Source organism: Neopsephotus bourkii, unplaced genomic scaffold (genome assembly GCF_033783945.1).
Source record: "Neopsephotus bourkii isolate Nb327-2 ecotype Australia unplaced genomic scaffold, CSIRO-AGI_Nbou_v1 NB_1189, whole genome shotgun sequence".
NCBI classification, from domain to species: Eukaryota; Metazoa; Chordata; class Aves; order Psittaciformes; family Psittacidae; genus Neopsephotus; species Neopsephotus bourkii.
The window spans coordinates 440179-459503 of NW_026901674.1; the positions used below are offsets into that span (position 1 = coordinate 440179).

The 19325-nt window shown below is 40.3% G+C and overlaps 1 protein-coding gene across 2 annotated transcripts in view; it reads left to right on the top strand.

The window, feature by feature from the left end:
* Positions 1 to 19325, top strand: part of ADAM12 (ADAM metallopeptidase domain 12) — a 187412-nt gene that overhangs the window by 44120 nt on the left and 123967 nt on the right. For both annotated transcript variants that reach the window (XM_061364101.1, XM_061364102.1), the window contains one exon: positions 6372 to 6445. In XM_061364101.1, coding sequence (XP_061220085.1) covers positions 6372 to 6445 — 74 coding nt within the window. The remainder of the gene's footprint in view (positions 1 to 6371; positions 6446 to 19325) is intronic.

The window sequence follows — 19325 nt, forward strand, 5'->3', positions numbered from 1 at the left end:
ATAGTTGTTGCTGATTGTAATTGTCTTAAATATATATACTTTGTAGACAGCTTGTGTTTGTTGGATTGAATTCAAGTTATCATGGTAAGATTCCCTAGGTGGCTTTATTTCTTACAGATTTCCCAGCTTTTCCCTCTGTGTATTAGAGATACTAGAGGGGTAATATCAGCCCAAAGATCTGATGCTTGTAAATATACCTTTTAGCTTGTGAAGGCACTAACACAGAACATCAGTGTGTGACAAATACAGAGGGGGGTAAAGGTATTTCCTATAAATAGCAGAAAACAGCAGAGAAATTACCTCTTTCTCATGCAATTTCTAATTCCTGATGTTAGCTCTTCAGAGACAAGAAAAAGCATCTAGATTTATGTGTAATGTAGCTATCTGATACATCTCAGAAGTCCTTCGTTTCCAGATTTATGCTTAAGAGATAACATAAACTTATGACCCTCACTTTCTTTGTGTTGGAATTTCTGTTTTCAAGAGCATAGAGGAGCAAGTAAATAAGGTCTGATCCTTAGAATAACTGTTGGTGCTTTTTGCACAGTTTAAGACTGGATGAAATAAAATACTCCCAAGTTATCCCCTGATAGAGTACTTTGGCTATCACATCATCAGGAATGGTTTGATGTGTGTTAATGCTGGGGGAAACCAGGTAACTGAAAAGCACCAGTCTTCATTGCTTGTCTTTGGCCAGTTGTGAGTAGGTAATTTCTGCATGAAGGAGCTATGGGATTTAATTCCATTCTAAATACAGGCTGATGGTTCAGAAACATATTCTGGTTTCTCCATATTAAGGTTTCTTTTCACTGTTCCTCTTGCTGTTTTCATAAACAAACATTGATTTGCTTCTGCATCCAACTGCCTTGTATAACACTGTGTTAAGCTACCATCCACGGCCAGATACATATCTGAGTCAGGCTGGCTTTGCAGTAGCCGCTCAAAATAGATGATGCTCATCTCTTGCATCTCTGTTCTTTATGCATCCTATGGGAAAACTCTGCTTTGTTGCCATGGTCTGATACAGCAATGACAAGCTTTGTGCAAGGCTGGAGTGGTTTCCAGCATCTCTTCTCCTGTGCTTGTCACTAATGATGTGATTTCTACTACTTTAAACTAAAGCCCAGGCAGCTATTAAATGTGGCAGCTATAATGTTTTGCTGCATTTCTCTTTTTGCTCCATGTTGAGTGTCAGGAGCCTTGTTGCATACAACTTATTGCAGTCCTTAGTTCTCATTATAATTACCTTTTTTCCTTACCATTTTGCCAATTTTAACCAGGTTCAGACTAGGAATGTCCTAGCACTGACCAGTTGGGGCACTTCATGTAAACTGGTGCCTGGCATGTGACAGGCACTTTGCGGCTGTAGGTCAAATTGTCTGCTCAAACAAAGTTGAGCCTATTGCAGGGCTGGCTTGAGCAAAGTTAATAGCAGCTCTGGAGGGACTGGAAACCACTTTGTTGGATTAAACAGACCTGCCTATTTCAGTCTACTGTGCTAAGATATAATTTAAAACTTTGAAACCAGAGAAGCAAAATCATCCCTTTTGGTTTTATTTCTTGTGCCGATCTCTACTCTCAGGTACTGGATTTGGACATCTGATACAGCAGAAAATGCATTTCTCTTTCCAAATGAATTAATGCTGCTCTTTTGAGATTATTTACACCCTTTTCTTTGTCTATAGATATTTAATTTTCTTTCTATCATGTAATTGCTAGAATGTATTTTAATTTAAAGTTGTATGTGCTAGTCTAACCCATGTATCTTAATCCAAGAAAATCCTTTATTTTTTAGAAAGTTGCAAAGTTAACATGGATTAGGACTATCAACTCCATCAGTTTTCTATCTCTTCAAATCTAATAAGAAATGACTTGAACTATTCTATCCCAATCTCAACAGGGAGTATCAAGGGAAAAGCTCACAGCAGTGCAGTGCTATCACAGTGCATGCCAGCTCCACAGCCAAAAGGAAAAGATGATCCAGCAATGATTAAGAGTTTTTCCTAGATTACTGTGCAGGAAAGTATGCTCAGCAACAACTTCTTTGTATTTAAACTCCAGAATGGGCATCCCACCAAGGTGCACAAATCTACTCCACATGGAAAGCTACTAGTATTTCAGGCATAAAAACTGGTTTTGTGGTTGGTTGTTTTTTTTTTAGGCTATCTTATCATTATTACTATAAAGTAGACACTGAAAGTATGAGAAGTTCAAAATCTGCTACTAAAGATTTGTATTCATGGTGTTGTGATAATACATGAGCACTAAAAGAGAAAAGTGTTATTGCTATTTTTTAGCCACTGCTCTTGTATTGCCTTGATGCTTTTACCAGAAGGAAGGTGCTTATTTTCTCACGTCTGTGTTTAGGAAGCATGCCTTTAAAAAAGTTTACACAGCTATAGACAGGAGAATGAAACCCTTTGCCATGTTCTCTTTGCAGACACAAGTTAGAGGAAACAGGTAGAAAGGGTAAGTGAAGCCCAGAAAGCGTTGAGGTATAAGAGGTTAGCTCAGTGGGAGGGTTTTGCTGTTTCCACAGTGAAATGCAATTGTTCTAGCCGAGACACAGGCTGGACCGTGGTAGAAACAGGTTCCCAACTAGATCTCCAGGTTCACAGGGGAATCCTCTAACCATCCTTTGGTTTTCTCTTTGCATATGAAGGGCTGGAGATCAATGTCAGTTAAAAGGGAAAAAACCTAGAATCCTAGAAGAGTTTGGATTGGAAGGGACCTTAAAGCTCATCCAATTCCAACCCCCTATAAAAGGCAGGAATATTTTCCACTAGTTGGTTGTCTTTTAATTGTCATTTTAATTTCATTTTAAATTAGTTTAGTTAAACAATTAATAGTACTTTAAAAACCATGTCCTAGCCAAACTAATTTTACTAGTGCATAGTAGTTTTAATTCCACTGTAAGAAAGCAAGAGAACTTCTCTGACCCAGAAACAGCTACACTGTCACCAGCTTTCCATTATTCAAATAGTGCTTTATTCATTGTATTTATCTGCTTCATCAGAGAGAATTCTTGCTTGGCCTTAACTTACTGTTTCACTAATTTACTTTAGAATATGAAGTTTCACTTAATAAGCCAATTCAAACCAACATTCCTCAGCAAGCAAACGAACAAGGAACAAGTTAATGGGTAAAAGGCTTTTCCTTTTCTGGTGATACCATTTGATGTAGATTTCATAAGTAAATCCCCTAACTAAGAGGGGAATGTTAAGGAGGGTACTACTTCAATCATCCTCAAGTAAGTTCTGCCTCTTAGGACATTAGGGAACAGTTTGTGTGCATTGATGAAAACTTCTCTTATGCCACAAAAATCACAGCCAGAAAGAAAGCAGCAAATTGTAGTTTAAGTGTAGAAAGAACTAAAAAGCACAAATCTGTGGAGAAAAGATAGAACCATATGGAATTATTCATTATAGAATCATAGAACAGTTAGGGTTGGGAAGGACCTTAAGATCATCCAGTTCCAACCCCATGTTTTAAACACTGCTATTCTCACAAGGTTCACTTTACATTCACATTTGATAATTTTAAACGGATCATGTGGGAATAAGCCATGGTATCAGCATGGAAATTACTTTCTGCGGTTCTTAAGAAAGGCTTATAACAAGTGGCTCTTTCTGAAGCTGAGCAGAAGAGTTTGTGCCCTCACAATGTGCTTTCTCAATTATTCAGAACAGAAAACACGAAGCAGCAACCTAATATCTGTATTCATAGTTTTGATAATATTGATTGTAAGGGGAGAGTGTTCTGGTGCTTCATGAGATTCCAAATGAGCTTTGAAGGTCTTGTAGCAGAACCGTGCAAATACTTTTGATGGAGACTCTACCACCACTGCAACAAAACTAAAGCAAAAGATCTGGGTTCATTTCACAAATGTGCACACTCAAAAAGGAAGAAAAAAACCCCACCTCAAAATTAAACCTAAAATGCCCTTTCTGAATATTTTTCTTCCACATTAGAAATGTATCATGTTAAGTGCATGTGTGTTTCCAATCACCATACCACCTGTAATTTTTACTGTATTTATGCTTATGGCTGCCAGTCAGAATAAGAAAAAGTATCGTTTCATCTCTTCCCAGAAGGCAAACAAGGAAATGAGCCATTTGTCTGAAAGAAAAATCTATGGTAAAGCAGGAATCTGAACCTGGGTCTCATGCAAAGCAGCCCAGCATCCTAACTGGGGACGTTACTGTGCTCCATACTAAGAAGTTTCAGCTTCAGGAATTCTCTGGGAGATGGTTTTGTCTTGTAGAAGCCTGTTTTATCCTACAGCTGCTTTTTTAACTTACGACTTACTGACATCAATTGCCTATCAAATAAGTACCACTGTGAACTCATGAATAAACACAGTTATCATTTACATATTAACAGAGGCCCTTTAGCTGAAAAGAATCCATTAGCGCTACTGCAATATCTTAATTATTTACTGTGTTCTATTGTAATTAATTGTATTTTAGTCTCTCAAAACTCTATAGTATGTGTATCTTATGGGGTTTGGAACCAGTGCACTAATATTACAGTGGTAATCAACACTGCTTCTAAATATTCATGTCAATAAATAACTCCCATGTGTTTGCCAAATGCCAAGGATAGTGTGAAGCATTTATTTGCCATTCTGGTGGGATCTAGTTCCTGCAGAGTGCATAGACGCAGAATTTCAATAGTATTGCCATTGTGCATAGAGGATGAAAATACCTTTTCATTTGCACAAGCAGTGGAGCAGGACACTTAGAAGAAGGTGATAGTACCTCAGTCACAATCTGTGCTTAATCATACCTGAGAGCAATGGGGAGATGTCAGGTCTTTTTCTTCTTTATAGCAAAATCACTATTTTGTTTAGTCTACGACAGCCCTCTCGTAAGTTCACTTTTTAACAAATATCTTCAATTTTCCGTGTCATTTAAACCCCATTGCATTGCATGGGCGGGGTGCTCCGACTGTCACGCAGCCCGGGCTGCAGTAAGGCACCGCTGTAGCAATCACATATTCAGACACATTTCTCAATAAATCAGTTAAGTGCTATAACCTGAAAATGGTCCTGCTTCAGATCTGCAATTGGCTGACATAAATCTTGAGGAGAATGCATTGCATGTGCAGAGGAACAACCGAGCTACTGTTGGAATTTCAAAACAAGGAAATTGTGTCTCGCAATCCAGTAAGTTTGTTTAATGAAATGTAAGTTAAGTGTAAATAGTCTTAAAAATATATGAGTTCAGCCTTTTGGAGTAAGGGTAACTTATTGTAAACTGGGCTTTCTTGTTTGAAGCAGAGTATTAAGAGCCTGTGTAGGTGCACTGCCCCTTTCTGCAAACAAGTGTTGGAGCCTCCACTCCCTTCTGCCTCTGAGGGTGACTAAATCATAGAATGTGTTGGAAGGGACCTTAAAACTCACCCAGCTCCAAACCCCTGCCATGGGCAGGGACACCTTCCACTAGAGCAGCTTGCTCCAAGCCCCATCCAACCTGGCCTTGAACACTACCAGGATCCCAGACTTTTCTGCTGCTCTTCCACATCTTCCAAAAAATTAGTGGATTTACCTGCAGATGCTTGAGATGAAAAAGAACTTGTTCTATAATCAGGGGAACAGCAATATGGAGATCACATGCAGTCATGATGGTGCTGAAAATGCAATCCAGATGTCCTGATCCTTGCTCCATGCTGTCGTGCAACTGGGAATTCTGTGTGCTTTGCTATTGATGTCTTGTTTAGAAAATTCTCTTAAATACTTCTATACATGCAAATACTTTGCCTGTTGTTCTCATGGAGATAGTTGATCATACTGTTGACCTTATTTCTAATTCCTCCAATGCCAATTCTTTTATTTTAAGCTAAAACTTAATCATAACTTATGAAAAAAAATAAAATATATAATAAAATATTTAGCTGCTTATAGGGAATAGTTCAGTGTACTTGTACTTTAGTTTCTATGATAGTCTTAGTTCTACATGCAAATATTTAGCATGCTCAGCCTTAAGGGAAAAAGCATTTCTGCTGTAGCCACCCTGCTGACTGTGATCACAGAACTACAAGCCTGCCCTTGATGCAGGAGGGATTAGCTTTGAACATGAATGTCTTAAGCTGAAAATGGTCACAAAAAGCCCAAACCTGAGTACTTGTAGCTCACTTAATATAAATTGAAGAGGAAGACTGAGAATCAATAAGATGTTATATTTGTATTTAATGTAGCTTTGTTGAAAGTGGTGGATAAAGAGCTGTGATGCCATAAAATCTTCTCTTTGTACCTGCTTGCTCCTACCAGACAGGGCCTGATCCTGCAATGGCAATGTGTACCCAGCATCTTGGGTACAAGATGATGGGCTCTGGGTTTGGCTTCAAGCAACTCTGTTTTCCTTTTTCAGAATCACCCAGCACTGCTGCAGTTTGTAATACAAGCCGAAAGCAAACACCTAGTCATCAATCTGGAGAGGAATGAGTAAGTACCCTTGTTGCATGTTCACTTTTTGTACTGGAGGCTCTCAGAGAAGGGTTGTAATTTAAAATTGATGGTTTGAAAGCAACCTGGGGGCAAGTTTGTTACTCATGGAAAAGAACCCTAAGAGTGAGCTCTAATCTAGTGTGTATTTGCACACTGCTTATAGGGCAAAAATCTCTATGGTCAGCTGCATTTATGTGGGACTGAAAATGGACATGTTGCCTCTTGGTGTTTCTTGTTGATCATTATTTTTATTTGATTTGGATTTGTTCTCCTTTACTTTGGTAAGCCCTTTTATTTACAGTAATGTGGAAAATCCTACAGTCTTTGGGACTTACTCCTCCTAGCTTTTTGACTATGGTTGCCTCCGTATGCGGCCATTGACGTCTGCTCAGGAAAAACAAGTCAAGCATTTGGGTTTAACCTCCTTTTCAACAGGAGCTCTCTGAGTTTGCTGGCAAAGGGGTGGTTAAGGGATAGTTGTGCTGTTCACAGGATCCATAACCAAAGCCGAGCCTGAACCAGCTGTGGGCTGTAGCTATTGTGTCTTCTTCCATGTGCTCTTCACAACTCCCACCTATGTGCATCAGCTTTCAGAGGGGGATACCAGGGGCTGATGCAGAGGTGGTCCCACAGACAGAAACCCTGCAGTTTTTACAGAGGGGTACAGATCCATACAGAAATGAAGTCACTTCCCTGGAAGTACATGACAAATAGAGCCAAAGTCATCAAAGTCTTAATCTACCTTCTCAAACTGCTTTTCCCCTAAGAGCATCTCAAGAATATATTGTGGGAAACCAGATCGGGACAAGTATGTGGTGCCTGTCAAAGGAAAAGCAAAGATCAACGCAGAGAAAACTTTATGAATGTCAGCCAGGATCTTTGTGTTCTGTAGGTTTCCCTGCTGTGAAATCAAAGCAGCAGAGAGATTTTTTTACTGTAATAGAGACCATAGACGTAAGTGCTGCAGCTTTGTAAGTTAACAGGAAGGAATCTGCACGTGAAAGCAAATGTCCAAGGGAGGCCAAGTACATGCTGCCTCGGGCCAGTGATGGACAACTTCAATGGAATTGTATGGGGCACCTCTTTAGGCCTCTGCAATAAAACAACACAAAATTCTTTTTATTTCCAGTTTTTTGGATGAACCCCAACGTTACCCAGCTGTGATAAAGCCCAGTTCACTTTATTATTCATCATCAGGCCCAAATCTTCATCATTCTTTACATTATTTTTAATGCTCCTTAGTTGTTCATTTCCTATTCTTGAGGGGTGTATAGATCCCCCATGCATAGGTTGCTTTGTTTCAGTAATGAGAGGGGTATTTAATTCCTTTAGTAAACAGGGATTTAACTTTATATTCTCTTAATCTTTGTCAAAGGGTGTGCCTTCCTTCAGGAATGGGAAGTATGCAGCAATTGAGGAAACTATTTACATTCCATGTCAGCGATTAAAAGAACATAAAACTGCTAATACAGGCTGTGCTGAACATACCCACCTCTCTTGCACCTGTAATAAAGTCAGATTTAGAAAACAGTAAGATGCAATCTCCACCTTTTTTAGAAGTAGGACATGGAAGTAGAATACATTAACTCTATGGACATCTGTCTGACTAATCAGATTTGGAGATGTTGAGAAAAATATGGTATTTATCAGTTATTATTTTTTAGTTGACCTATCTCTGTGTCAGGCTGTCCACCTGAAGATTCACATTCTAGAAGAGCTGTGTATGGTGTTAACAACATGAAGTTCCTCATCTTAGCAGGAGCTTCTAAGTAATAGTGAAAAAGAATGTTCAGGTGAGAGGAGAGAATGGATTTCTGCAGAGCAGAGGATGGGGAATAACGGTGGGTGGCAGCAGGATAGATTGGGTCTAAGGTCCAATCTCCAGAGGATGAAAAGGCCATCAGCTATCTGGAAAAGGGAGCAGTCCTTCCACGCAGCAGGTCCTAGTGAGGACCAGCAGATGTACATACAGACCCTATCTCCGGCCTGCTCCATCTTCCTGATGGCATGAAACATGCAACTCAAATATCCTGAAAGCATCGATGCTGAACATTGGAGTAACCATTAAATCAGCATGCTTCAGGCAGAAGTGCTAAACACAAGCATCTTTTCTTGAGTAATAAGTGACAACACATATGAAGCCCTGATAAGTATGCAGTTATTTTACTGTAATATCATGTCAAACATGTTATTCCTTGGAGAATGATGGGGGTGGAGGTAGATAGAACCCCCAAAATACGTAATTTCTGCATTGGGTCATGCATAAAAAAACTGGATATGATTTTCCATGGTTAGTAGAAACAGCTGCTTTGAGTAGTCTTGACATGAAACTCTATTTCTTGAAAACCTTAGAGATTTTCCAAACCTTGAGTTGTATTTCGAAACATGATTCAGATGCATTAGGCAGCCCCAAGTGGGGACTGATGTGTTAAACCATCTGTTATCTATGGAAATGTTTAATGTCAGTTTGGTGTTTTCTGATATTTAGACTCAGCAAGATGTGTTCACATGTACTGGGCAAGTTACTGTAAGTTAGTTCTGGGAGAGTTGCTGATACCTAACTTCACAGCTTAGGGTTTAAAGTCTTTTCTATGGTTTCCAGCTGTTAGGATTACTTTTGTGCATATTCATTAAATGCTCTAGTGATTAATTTTCAGGCATTGCACATCTGTAATTGGAAAACCAAAGTTATTTGCCATGAACTCTATTTATCAATTGTAGAAAACCTGCCAGGGAGCTTCTGTTGCAAGTACATTTCTTACTATGATTTAGGTGCAAAATATGATTGCACTCTCAAGAACCTTACGCTCTGTAGTACCTTAAATGTTTTAGAAACACTTGTCACATGGAGAGCTTTCCAGAACCAGCAAATCATCCATCAGCTGAAGAGTAAACCTCTCTTTGGAGCAGCTGACTGTACTGGTGTGCGTTACATCAATACAACCGATGCACTTCTGTTGTGCAAGGGAGGTTGATGTATGCATGTAGAAATGACTTAAAGTTGATTGCAGCATGTGGGTCTTGCAAGAAAGTAGGCTTACTATTGTGTAAATGACAGAAAACCCCTTCAAGATTACATCTGAGTTGGAGAGCGGAACAGTATGTGACTACTGGCCATTTTTCTGCAACTGGAAGCATTTTACACTCTGTCAGAAATAGGTCTGTGTACAGCAAAGTCCTGAAGTGTTCAGTTAACTTTAAACATATGAGTAATCCAGGTAAAGCCAGCGGAATGATTTTCAAAGTTAATTTCATGCTTAACTGATTTGCTGACAAAGGTTATAATTATGAATGTCAAAGAAATATAACTTTGAACAGACGTTAGAGAGCTTTTGCTGTGCTGACTCCTGTTTATACCAGAGTCTGTGGCAGATAGAGATAAAAAGAGGAGATAAGTTGAGAGCAGGTGAAGGCATGTATAGAGGTAGGATGGCTTTGCCCTAAGGACATTGCCATTGACAACATCTCAGGTGTGTCCTGGGCAGTTTCCTTCTGGTGGGACTGCTGACCAGCTTTGAGAAAGGAGCAGTAAGGGTGCCGTCAGAACGACTGTGGCTGACCCCACCATTGGTCCATGGCAACATGGAAATGGAATGGACAATCTCAAGTATTTTAGAGAACTAGGGTTCACTGTTCATTTCCCCATTACTTTGTGCTCTTTCTTGCCAGGTTTATAACACAACCTTTAACAAAGCAATATAAAAAGGGGAATATATGAGATTAGGTCGCTGCCTTGTATTCCCTCAGTAAAAATTCTTCTATCTTAGCAGGAAGTAAAATCCACCCCAGGCCATACATGGTGTAAGTCTCCATCTTTTCCTTTAAATCCCCTAGTATCCCAGAGATCTCCAGAAGTTCAGAGCGTCTCTGACTGTCCCCCTTGCATGGTTACTACTTCTACGTGGCGACTCAGTACCAGGGATATATTGGGATGTTATGGTCCGGTATTGAAGGGCTCTTTGTGAGCTTAACTCCAGGACAGAGGAGTTTCCAGAAGCATTCCCTGGGCCTGATAAGCAAGCAATAAGTGTCTTCATGCATAGTGCTAATGTGCCCTGTTCCAGTGAGGTTTTGGTGTTCAGAAATCTTCTGTATTCTTTCTTGGTTAAAAGAAAAGTAGTTTTCTCTTCTTTGCTGCCTGACCTTCCTGAATAGGAGCACTGTTTGGTGTGCAAGTGACATTCTAGCTGGATTAATTTAGCAGGGAAACAGCCCATTGCCAGTGCCAAAGAAAATAGCTGACAAAATTTGTTAATGAATTGACATTCTTATACACAATCAATGGTTTGAAATACAGCTCAAGGAAACAAATCTAAGAACACAAATACCAAATAGAGGAACGGGACCTGTCAGAATATGTTTGCTGTTATAACTGTGTGCTGTAACTTAGCCAAAAAGCTGTGACCCCAGAATGTTTTATCTGCGAATGCTGGAGCTGGCAGCTGTACTGCGACGTTTCAGCATGAGCTGACAGTTGGGATTTCACTTTAATTGAAGTAAAAGTTCCACTTTAATGGAAGTAGCACTTTTCCCCTTCTGTAATAGCAACAGTCAAATGGTCTAAACCACAGCGAAATGTGAAGATTCAGCCACCACAGCTGCAGTAACGTGGTATTAACACATGGCTCTAAGGGTACTGGCGTTTGCTATAGTATTGTGGTATAAGGATGACAAATTTAGTGTGGGCATTGAGGTACCAAGATTTGTTCTATAACTGGGTATTAGCATAGGGATGGTATTAGCAATTGTAACTGAGGTTGTGTGATTGGGGCTACATTTGCCTGTGTCATTTTGGAGCTGTATGTTGGAGTGAAAAGGATCAGCTCCACCAGGATAAAAAACTGCTGCTTTCTTGATCTGTTTTCCTCTCCTTATGTAAATAGAAAACAAAAAAGAAAGGAGCAATGAGAAGAGATGTATACATGCTGACATAATATGCTGGAAGTGGAGAGGATAAAGAGACTGGAATTTATATTCTGGAGACCATCCTGTGGCTGAATGTCATAAGCTTTAATTTGGTCAGGCTTCTTCTCTTCCCGTGCCCATAAAACAGTAAGGCAAAGGTTCTGTGCCCGCTCCCCTGGAGAGAAGAGAGGACTGTGTCCTGTTCTTCAGGATGAGGGTGCTGAGGCGCTGGCACAAGGTGCCCAGAGAAGCTGTGGCTGCCCCATCCCTGGCAGTGTTCAAGGCCAGGCTGGACACAGGGGCTTGGAGCAAGCTGCTCCAGTGGAAGGTGTCCCTGCCCGTGTACTGCAGAACTACAAACTTCATTCCTATATATAAAAAAACAAAAGAGTCTGACGGGTAGGACAGGTACTGTTCTTTCTGCACAAATGTTTTGCTGAGAATAGTAGTTTCCAGAGCTGCATCAGTTGACAGCTTTGAACCAAGTTAACACAAGGTTTTGCTTGCTCAGTGTCTGTCAGTCACAGCAAGCCCTCAAGCTGTGTCTTCCGATTAAATATATAACAATAATGGAGAGAGAAATATACTTGCTGGTGCAATAAATACAGAAGTGCCTGCTTTAGACTTCGCTCTCTACATAATGTCCTACAGCAGAAGGGTATTCTATTTGCAGGACTGTGTTTAATCTCCCTTCGTGCTGCAGAATGTGAGGTTTCCAGCATTTCACTGCTCAGCAGAGAGGTTGGGGAGGAGGGCTGACTGTCAGAAGCCGGTAGGAATCTGTGTTCCCCTCTCCTTCAGGCAGGCTGGGATCAGCGTGATCGCAGCGATGCTGAACACACAGGCAGCATGTCATCATCTGGGACTGTCAAATGAATCATTAGGGGGGAGATACAGGAGAGAAAAGCAACTTTCTGGGAACCTCGGGAATCTCCCACTGGTAGCCCTGTGCTGCATATGGTGCAGCAGTGTTACATGGAAGGGGAAGTACTGAACTTTGCCTCGCATTATCCCATGCCCCATCATTACCTGGGCTGTTTGGTCTTCTGTTCACAATACATGTAAAGGTACCAAAAGGAAACTCAAGAGGATTCTCCTGCTTTCCAGAAACACTGGTGGATATTGTTTTCTGGCTTCAGAAACGCAGGCAGAGTGAGCAAATGAGTTTTCAAGTCAAAATTGAGACTGAACAAGGCTCTGCTCTTGTGAGACCTCACCTGGAGCATTGTGTGCAGTTCTGGTGTCCTCAACATAAAAAGGACATGGGTCTGTTGGAACAAGTCCAGAGGAGGCCACGAGAATGATCAGGGGCTGGAGCACCTCCCATATGAAGACAGGCTGAGAAAGTTGGGGCTGTTCAGCCTGGAGAAGGTTGTGAATGCTCCATCCCTGACAGTGTTCAAGGCCAGCTTGGATGAAGCCTTGGGTGACATGGTTTAGTGTGAGGTGTCCCTGCCCATGGCAGGGGGATTGGAACTCTATGGTCTTAAGGTCCTTTCCAACCCTAACTATTCTATGATCCTATGAACCTGCTTTTAATTAATTTTCTGTTAGATGTTTTCCCTTTGATGCTCAGTCCCAGGAGTCCAGTGTCTTTGAATAAGAGCAGATAGGTAACAGTGCATCCAGCATCTCTACAATTAGTCTTTCTCCATCTAGTGCCATTTTGCTGGCACACACTCAGTTCCTAGGATCTCAGGACCTCCTGAAGGCTTTGCAGGAAGAAGGACATTGTTGCCTTCATGAAATTCTATAGGGAAAGATGCCAGCCATTTAATTTGCTTACAGTGTCCACTGGTTCATGTGTTTATTTTTAGAGGGTTAGCAAATACCGAGTACACAGCAGTACAGTTCCTCAGATGAATTCTCCATTATTTTATGTTGCACGTGGAAATGAAGTATTCCAAAGGAACAATTCAGTCCTGCTCATAATCCTTGTCTGGGACCCTGATCAGCAGCATCCCCATCAGGCATGGGGGCTGGGCACAGCATGTGCATCCCCAAGGCACAATTACACATCTGTGAGGAGGAAGTCCACCGTATTGTTATCCTAAAACACATATATTTTAATACAGTGGACTATCTATATGTGAAATAGATTGATGCTGCTATTGGCAGCTATATGTATCATGTCCCATTCAGGTAATCATCCCTTCTCTGAGCTTGCATTCCTAGCATTGTAGCTGAGTGGTGGATGTAACAGAAGGGAGATAACAGCAGGAGGAGAACGACCATGTCCTGTCAACACATTTCCATGTCAGTACATACTGGAAAAAATCACAACACTGAAAATGAAGCAGCAAGATGCAAGTATTTGAGGTCCTTTTTAACCTTCTATTTAGTTGTGATACTTAAGATTCAGATCCTCAAGCTTTTCTGCTCTGTTATAATTTAAAAGGATAAGAAACCCAAACACAACCCCCAGTAATATTGTCACAGTCATGGTTAAATCTTAAAGGTTTGGCAGCTTTGCCATGCTGTGGTCTTGGAGTTTAGATACATGAAGGTCCAAGGAGATTTTTTTGCCTTCTCCCTACACACTGCCCCAAGTGATTTGGGTTCTGGGACACGGTTTGATATTCCTGTAGCCTTAAAAGAACAAACGTTTGTGTAGAACTGAGTGTAGGAATTTTTTGAAGAGGCTGAAGAGAAATTAGTCATCCTGTTCTCGGGGAGAGCTCAACCTTAGTTTCCTTTAAAAATCTCAGTTGGGAATTGAATGCAGAGGCTTTCACATAAATTCTGCTGTAATCTGCCGTTTTCCCCCCTTTTTTTTTCTTTCTTCCTTCTTTCTTTTGTTCTTTTTCTTTTTTTGCTCTTTTTTTTGCCCTTTTCCAAAACTCCTTTGAGAGTGATTTCCAGGTGTATATAAATTTCCATAGACAAATTAGAGCAGCCTTGAGCACTTCAAGCTTTTCTGTTCTGCTTTTCCTTTCTGTTCAGGCGTGCAGGTAAAAAGGCCAAGGTGCATAGACACCTCTCTGAAAATAGTTCTCCTGTCTCAGAAAATATAGGCAAAGAGGAGGAAGAAACGAATGCCCTGTGTGGACGGGAGGAGACTGTGATTCCTGGATATTTCTTTGGGCACGAACTGATTCAACATTACTGATGTAACGGCTTCTCCTACATTTTTTGAGAGAGGCGTATATGACTCAGGCAGCAGGCATGTCTGCAGAGCTGCTTTGCTGCAACAGCTGTTTCTCTGCATCTGCTTAAGGAAGGTTTTCCTCTTTGAATGAAAGGAAAAGAAAAAGGTAGAAGAAGAGTAAGAAAGAGGAAATTAAGAAAGAAAGAGAGAAAAAGCCGGACTCAAGGAACTTAAGGGCAAGAATCTCCCCTATAGGGCTGCATTCAGAGGAGAAGCAGATACTTTCCTGGACGCTAAATGCGAGACTCTTTCCAGCAAATGTCAGTTCCTTTCCAAGTGACAGAGCAGTTTCTCAGGGCTGCAGAGGATGGCAGAAAGCACTGCTGAAGGAATAAATACCCGCTTGCAAAGCACAGGAGGTGCTTGTGCTGCCTCCAGCTCTGCAAGCCCCAGGCCAGGTCCATTCAGTTCCCCTCCACCAGTTGCCCAGCTGGGAAATAGGGTTCATCCTATTTATTTATTTCATTTCCCTCAAGCAGAACCTTGAGGATTAATTTGTTCACATTTTGAAGATGAAAAGCAGCATATGAGCACTAAGTATTGCAATATCGGCCAAGAGGGATGATTCAAAAAGCAGAGTCTATATGAAGAGGCTGAGTGTGGAGGAAATACATATATGGAAACATAAGCTTGGCAATAGGGCACTCTTTTTTTTGTCCCTCTCTTTGATGTCTGGCCTCAGTAATCCAGACAGATTCCTTCAAGAAATTGGTCCAATTTATTTCTGTGCTTTCATCTCACTACCTGCTACTTGTTCATTTGAAGTAGCTATGAAAAAAGATGGAGTACCTGGCTGTGTGCAGAAGTATGCTTTTTGTATGAATAAGGTAATTTGAGTCCACTGTAATACTCCCCCTAAACGCGGCTGTTCTTGGCAATTTGTGCTTCCTGAGTCCTCTCAGGATGAGAGCAGAGCTTTGCCTGTTCCTTCATCTGACCCACATATTTGCACTTTCTCAGTGTTGTTCAGTCCAGTAAAAGTGCACTGTCCTCTTCCTATCTGATGCTCTTTTTTAGCCCTAAAGAAGAAAAAAGGAGTTGTATTCAGTTACAGCTCAAGTTATGGTGCAGTTTCAATGCAGTCTCTATCGCATTCCATATTTTATCTGACTAGCATTCTGGTATCCGTGTTTTGCTGGTGCTTATGGGTAGAAAGATCCTATCTTATTGCAGGTTTTCTTTAAAGGGAATGAGAGGAAGTATACTATCTCTTATGCTCTGATCAAAATAAGTAAACTTCTGGCTTCAGAAGAGTTGCATATGACATTTAGAAATCAAGTAAAGCAAGTCTCCTAGCCAGCCTTAATCAGAAATACATATATTCAGCCCATTGTGACTTCAGAGAAATGGTTCCCTATTTACATGAGAAAAGGATTTGATAGATATGAATGCTAGTTTTATTCTGGATACTAGAAAAAAGGGAAAAAAATGAATGGGTATTAGGAAATGGAAGTAGAGCTATTTTTACAACTTAGCCTTGCTACATCTCTGAAGACCATGGAAATAATAGTTTTCTTTACATACAGCCTCATATATAGCCTAGAATTTTTGTCTGCTTCCCTCTGTGACTTGTACTGATGCACTTTACAGGTTCTACCTTTTCTCCACAACATAGGTCCTTGCTTGCACTCTGTGCTCTCCATCCCTTCCCCTTCCAAGTGATGCTGCCCCCCTGAATCATTTATTCTTGTTATAATTTAATACTAAGGCAGTGAATGCCTTATCAGTTTTGAAACAGCGGTCTGGGTAATTCCAAGCAGATGTCTCTTTTTCTTTAATCACAACATCAGTTATTTTTTGGTCAGTCTTGATTAGCTGATTCTTACATAATGAGAAAGTATAGCTAATGGCCACTTACATGTGGGTTGAACATGCTGAAAAGCACAGCTTAGCCCCTTGAGAACAAGAGGCTGATGAGCCAGTAAAACTCAAGCTAAATGGAATGAGTCTTCATTATGAGTCATTAGAAAAGATGACGCTTTGGCTAACAGATGAAATATCTTTGATGAAGACCAGTTGTAAAAGCACAGCTTAATGCTTAATAAATGTATTGGGGTGACTCATAAATTCAATGTAGACATTTGTTTCTTTGCAGTATGTGTCAAGTCCAGTGCAACACCATTTCCTGCATTAGATGTGTCCCCTGGCTGTGTATGGGCTTTAAAAAAGACACTTGTGCAATCACTGCATGAAGGATGACTGTATGATAACTTGGCAGAGGAGTCAAAATGAAAATAAGAGTGTTCAGACCCACTGGATTTGGCTAGAAAATAGGCAAATGTCTCCCATTGCAGACTAGCTAGTGCCTGTGAGGTGTATCATAATTTGATTAGAATTGAAACTAATCTAGTTGGAGATTGGATTGGGTTGGTGGAAGCTACAATAGTTTAACTTGTTCCACAGACCCATTGTAGCTTATGGAGTTTTAGTTGGACAAATAAAAATGTAATTTATGAAGCAGCAGGGGTTTTGAATGGTGCACAAGAAATGAAAAATAGAATATATGTCTTATCCTTATATAAACAGTGAAAACCCCTCAAATATAAAGCAGAGAATGTTATATTATTAGCTGGGCGGTAGTGTTGAGGTAGCATAAAAACCAGCAATGGCTGCAACAGAAATGCTTCTGAAACAAAAGAATTTGGGGAGGAGAGAAGGAAATGTGGTAGGAAGATGTTTTGGTTTTGTTAAAGAAACGCATAGCTATTAGTGTCTTCTGAAGAGAAAGCAATCAGAACCAAGCAGCAACTCTATTTGCACTTTCGGTTGCATTTGGGTTGCAGAGTAGTATGATCTTTGTTCATAGAGGAGTTGCATAATCTTTAAAAGACTTCAGCATTTTGTTTTGTGGATGTGAATGAATGTCTTAATGTGGATGGCAAATTAATGTCTTTCCAGACTATTGTGGGAATAATGCTCATGAGGGGCATCATGCATTTGACTTCCTTTGAACTCGGAGAGATTTGGTTTAATGATCTTAGAAAAAAAGAGACACAAAACCAGTTCTGTCAAGATATTTTTATTTATTAGCACCAGTTTGATCCTTTTAATTTCAGGGGCAAAAAATAATGGATTTTGGTGCAAATTCAGAGGAGTATCCATCAAAATAGCAAGTGACGGTTCCTTGAGACGTGTCACAGATGCTGGAATTTAAAGATGAGTTTCTCTTGACAAAGTTTGCTCAAGCTGTTCTGCAAAAAAACAAGCATTTTCCCTCAGCTTAGCAGTTCCTGGCAGAAAAATACCCATCAGTGTCTAGACAGCATCAAAGAGACTGCTGTATTTTTTGTTTTCCAGGGGGTGAATTCATTTGTTTCATTTTCACACCTCCTAATAATTTAATTCAGATCAATGATGCTGTCCCAAAGACTTGCTGCAGCAAGACTGATGTTATTATTGCAAGGACTTAAATCCTTGTAATAATAGTAAGAGATACACTTACATCTTAAGTTTTCTGCCAGGGTTTGTGCTGCCAGTGCATTGCCTTCTCCTTCTCACCCCAGGATGTGCCCCAAAGACAGCATCACTGCCCCATCAGTGAGCCCCAAGGTGTTGGGGTCCAGCAGTGACTCACTGGGAGCAGAAGAGCCAGAAGCAAATATATACTTTTAATAAGTAATGAATTCACATGGTAGGAAAGGGCAGGGCAGAGAATGAATTGTTTAACAGATTAATGTGAATGTCTTTTATATTTTATAAACCTCTGAAGTCCCTGGTGTGCTGAGCCAGGTTTTGTTTATGTACATGGAAACACGAAATCTTTTCCAGTCCCTGTGCAAATAACACAGAATTGGACTTCATTACTTTGGCTAATTTAACAAGTCCTAGGAGGCTTTTTGTTACTCGGCGATAGAGGAGGAGCCACAAACCCCAGAACTGCTGCACCAGCACAATCTCTTTGAGTGAAATAATCTTCCTTGCTTTCCAAGCTCTCCATGAAGGTTTTGCCTATGAGGCCCGAGTTCACCATGAACAAAGGTTTGGGATGAAAACCAAGTTTCCTCTGGGGCTACCTGAACCGCTGAGCAGCAGGCAAGAGCCCCAGTGGCAAACTCCAGCCCAAGTGCCCACGTAGCCTACTGTAATACTAGCTTCTCAACACATAGTTGGGAGTATCCAATTTTGGTGAAGCTATGAGCTTTAATGAAGGGCTTTAAGATATTTCCTTTGTAATGAAAAGAATTAAGACTAAACCTGGGAATTTGTTTCTGTCTCATAACTGCTAGATAATCATGTAGTGTTAAGAAGCAAGGTAATTTAAACTGCTGATATTATTGCTGCTATGCCCATTAGATAGAACTAATGCAAGCACTGCATAAATATTTTAGTAGCTTTTTACAGTATTTCTTTAGAAAATGTTTAAAGAGCCACCTAATGTCAGCCAGGGATACTTCCTGTGTAAACCCTTGTTAATTCTCTTTTAATGGCTTTATTAGCATTATTTAATTGAATATTGATACATTTAGCAGCCCTTTAAGCATCCTATTTTATTGAAGTTTTACACTCACATATTGATGAGCAGCCCGGTGTAAGAGTACTGATTAATTGCATCTTTGTTTAATTCTATTTGAACTAGTTCAACATGAAAGACGAAATGTAGGTACAGGAGAGCTCTCTCTTTTATCAACTTCATGTATTTTATAAGCATAATTTGTACCACTTAATTTAGGTTCATTTTGATTCCCAGTATGCCCAGTTAAGACTATTGCACTCTCAGAGCTGGGGGGTGTCTAAATATTTTACTCTGTGAAATGTTCTGTCTTTTATCTCTTCTGTTATGAATAATTTACTGTTGGTACAGCTTTGGAAATGAATCATGTTCTG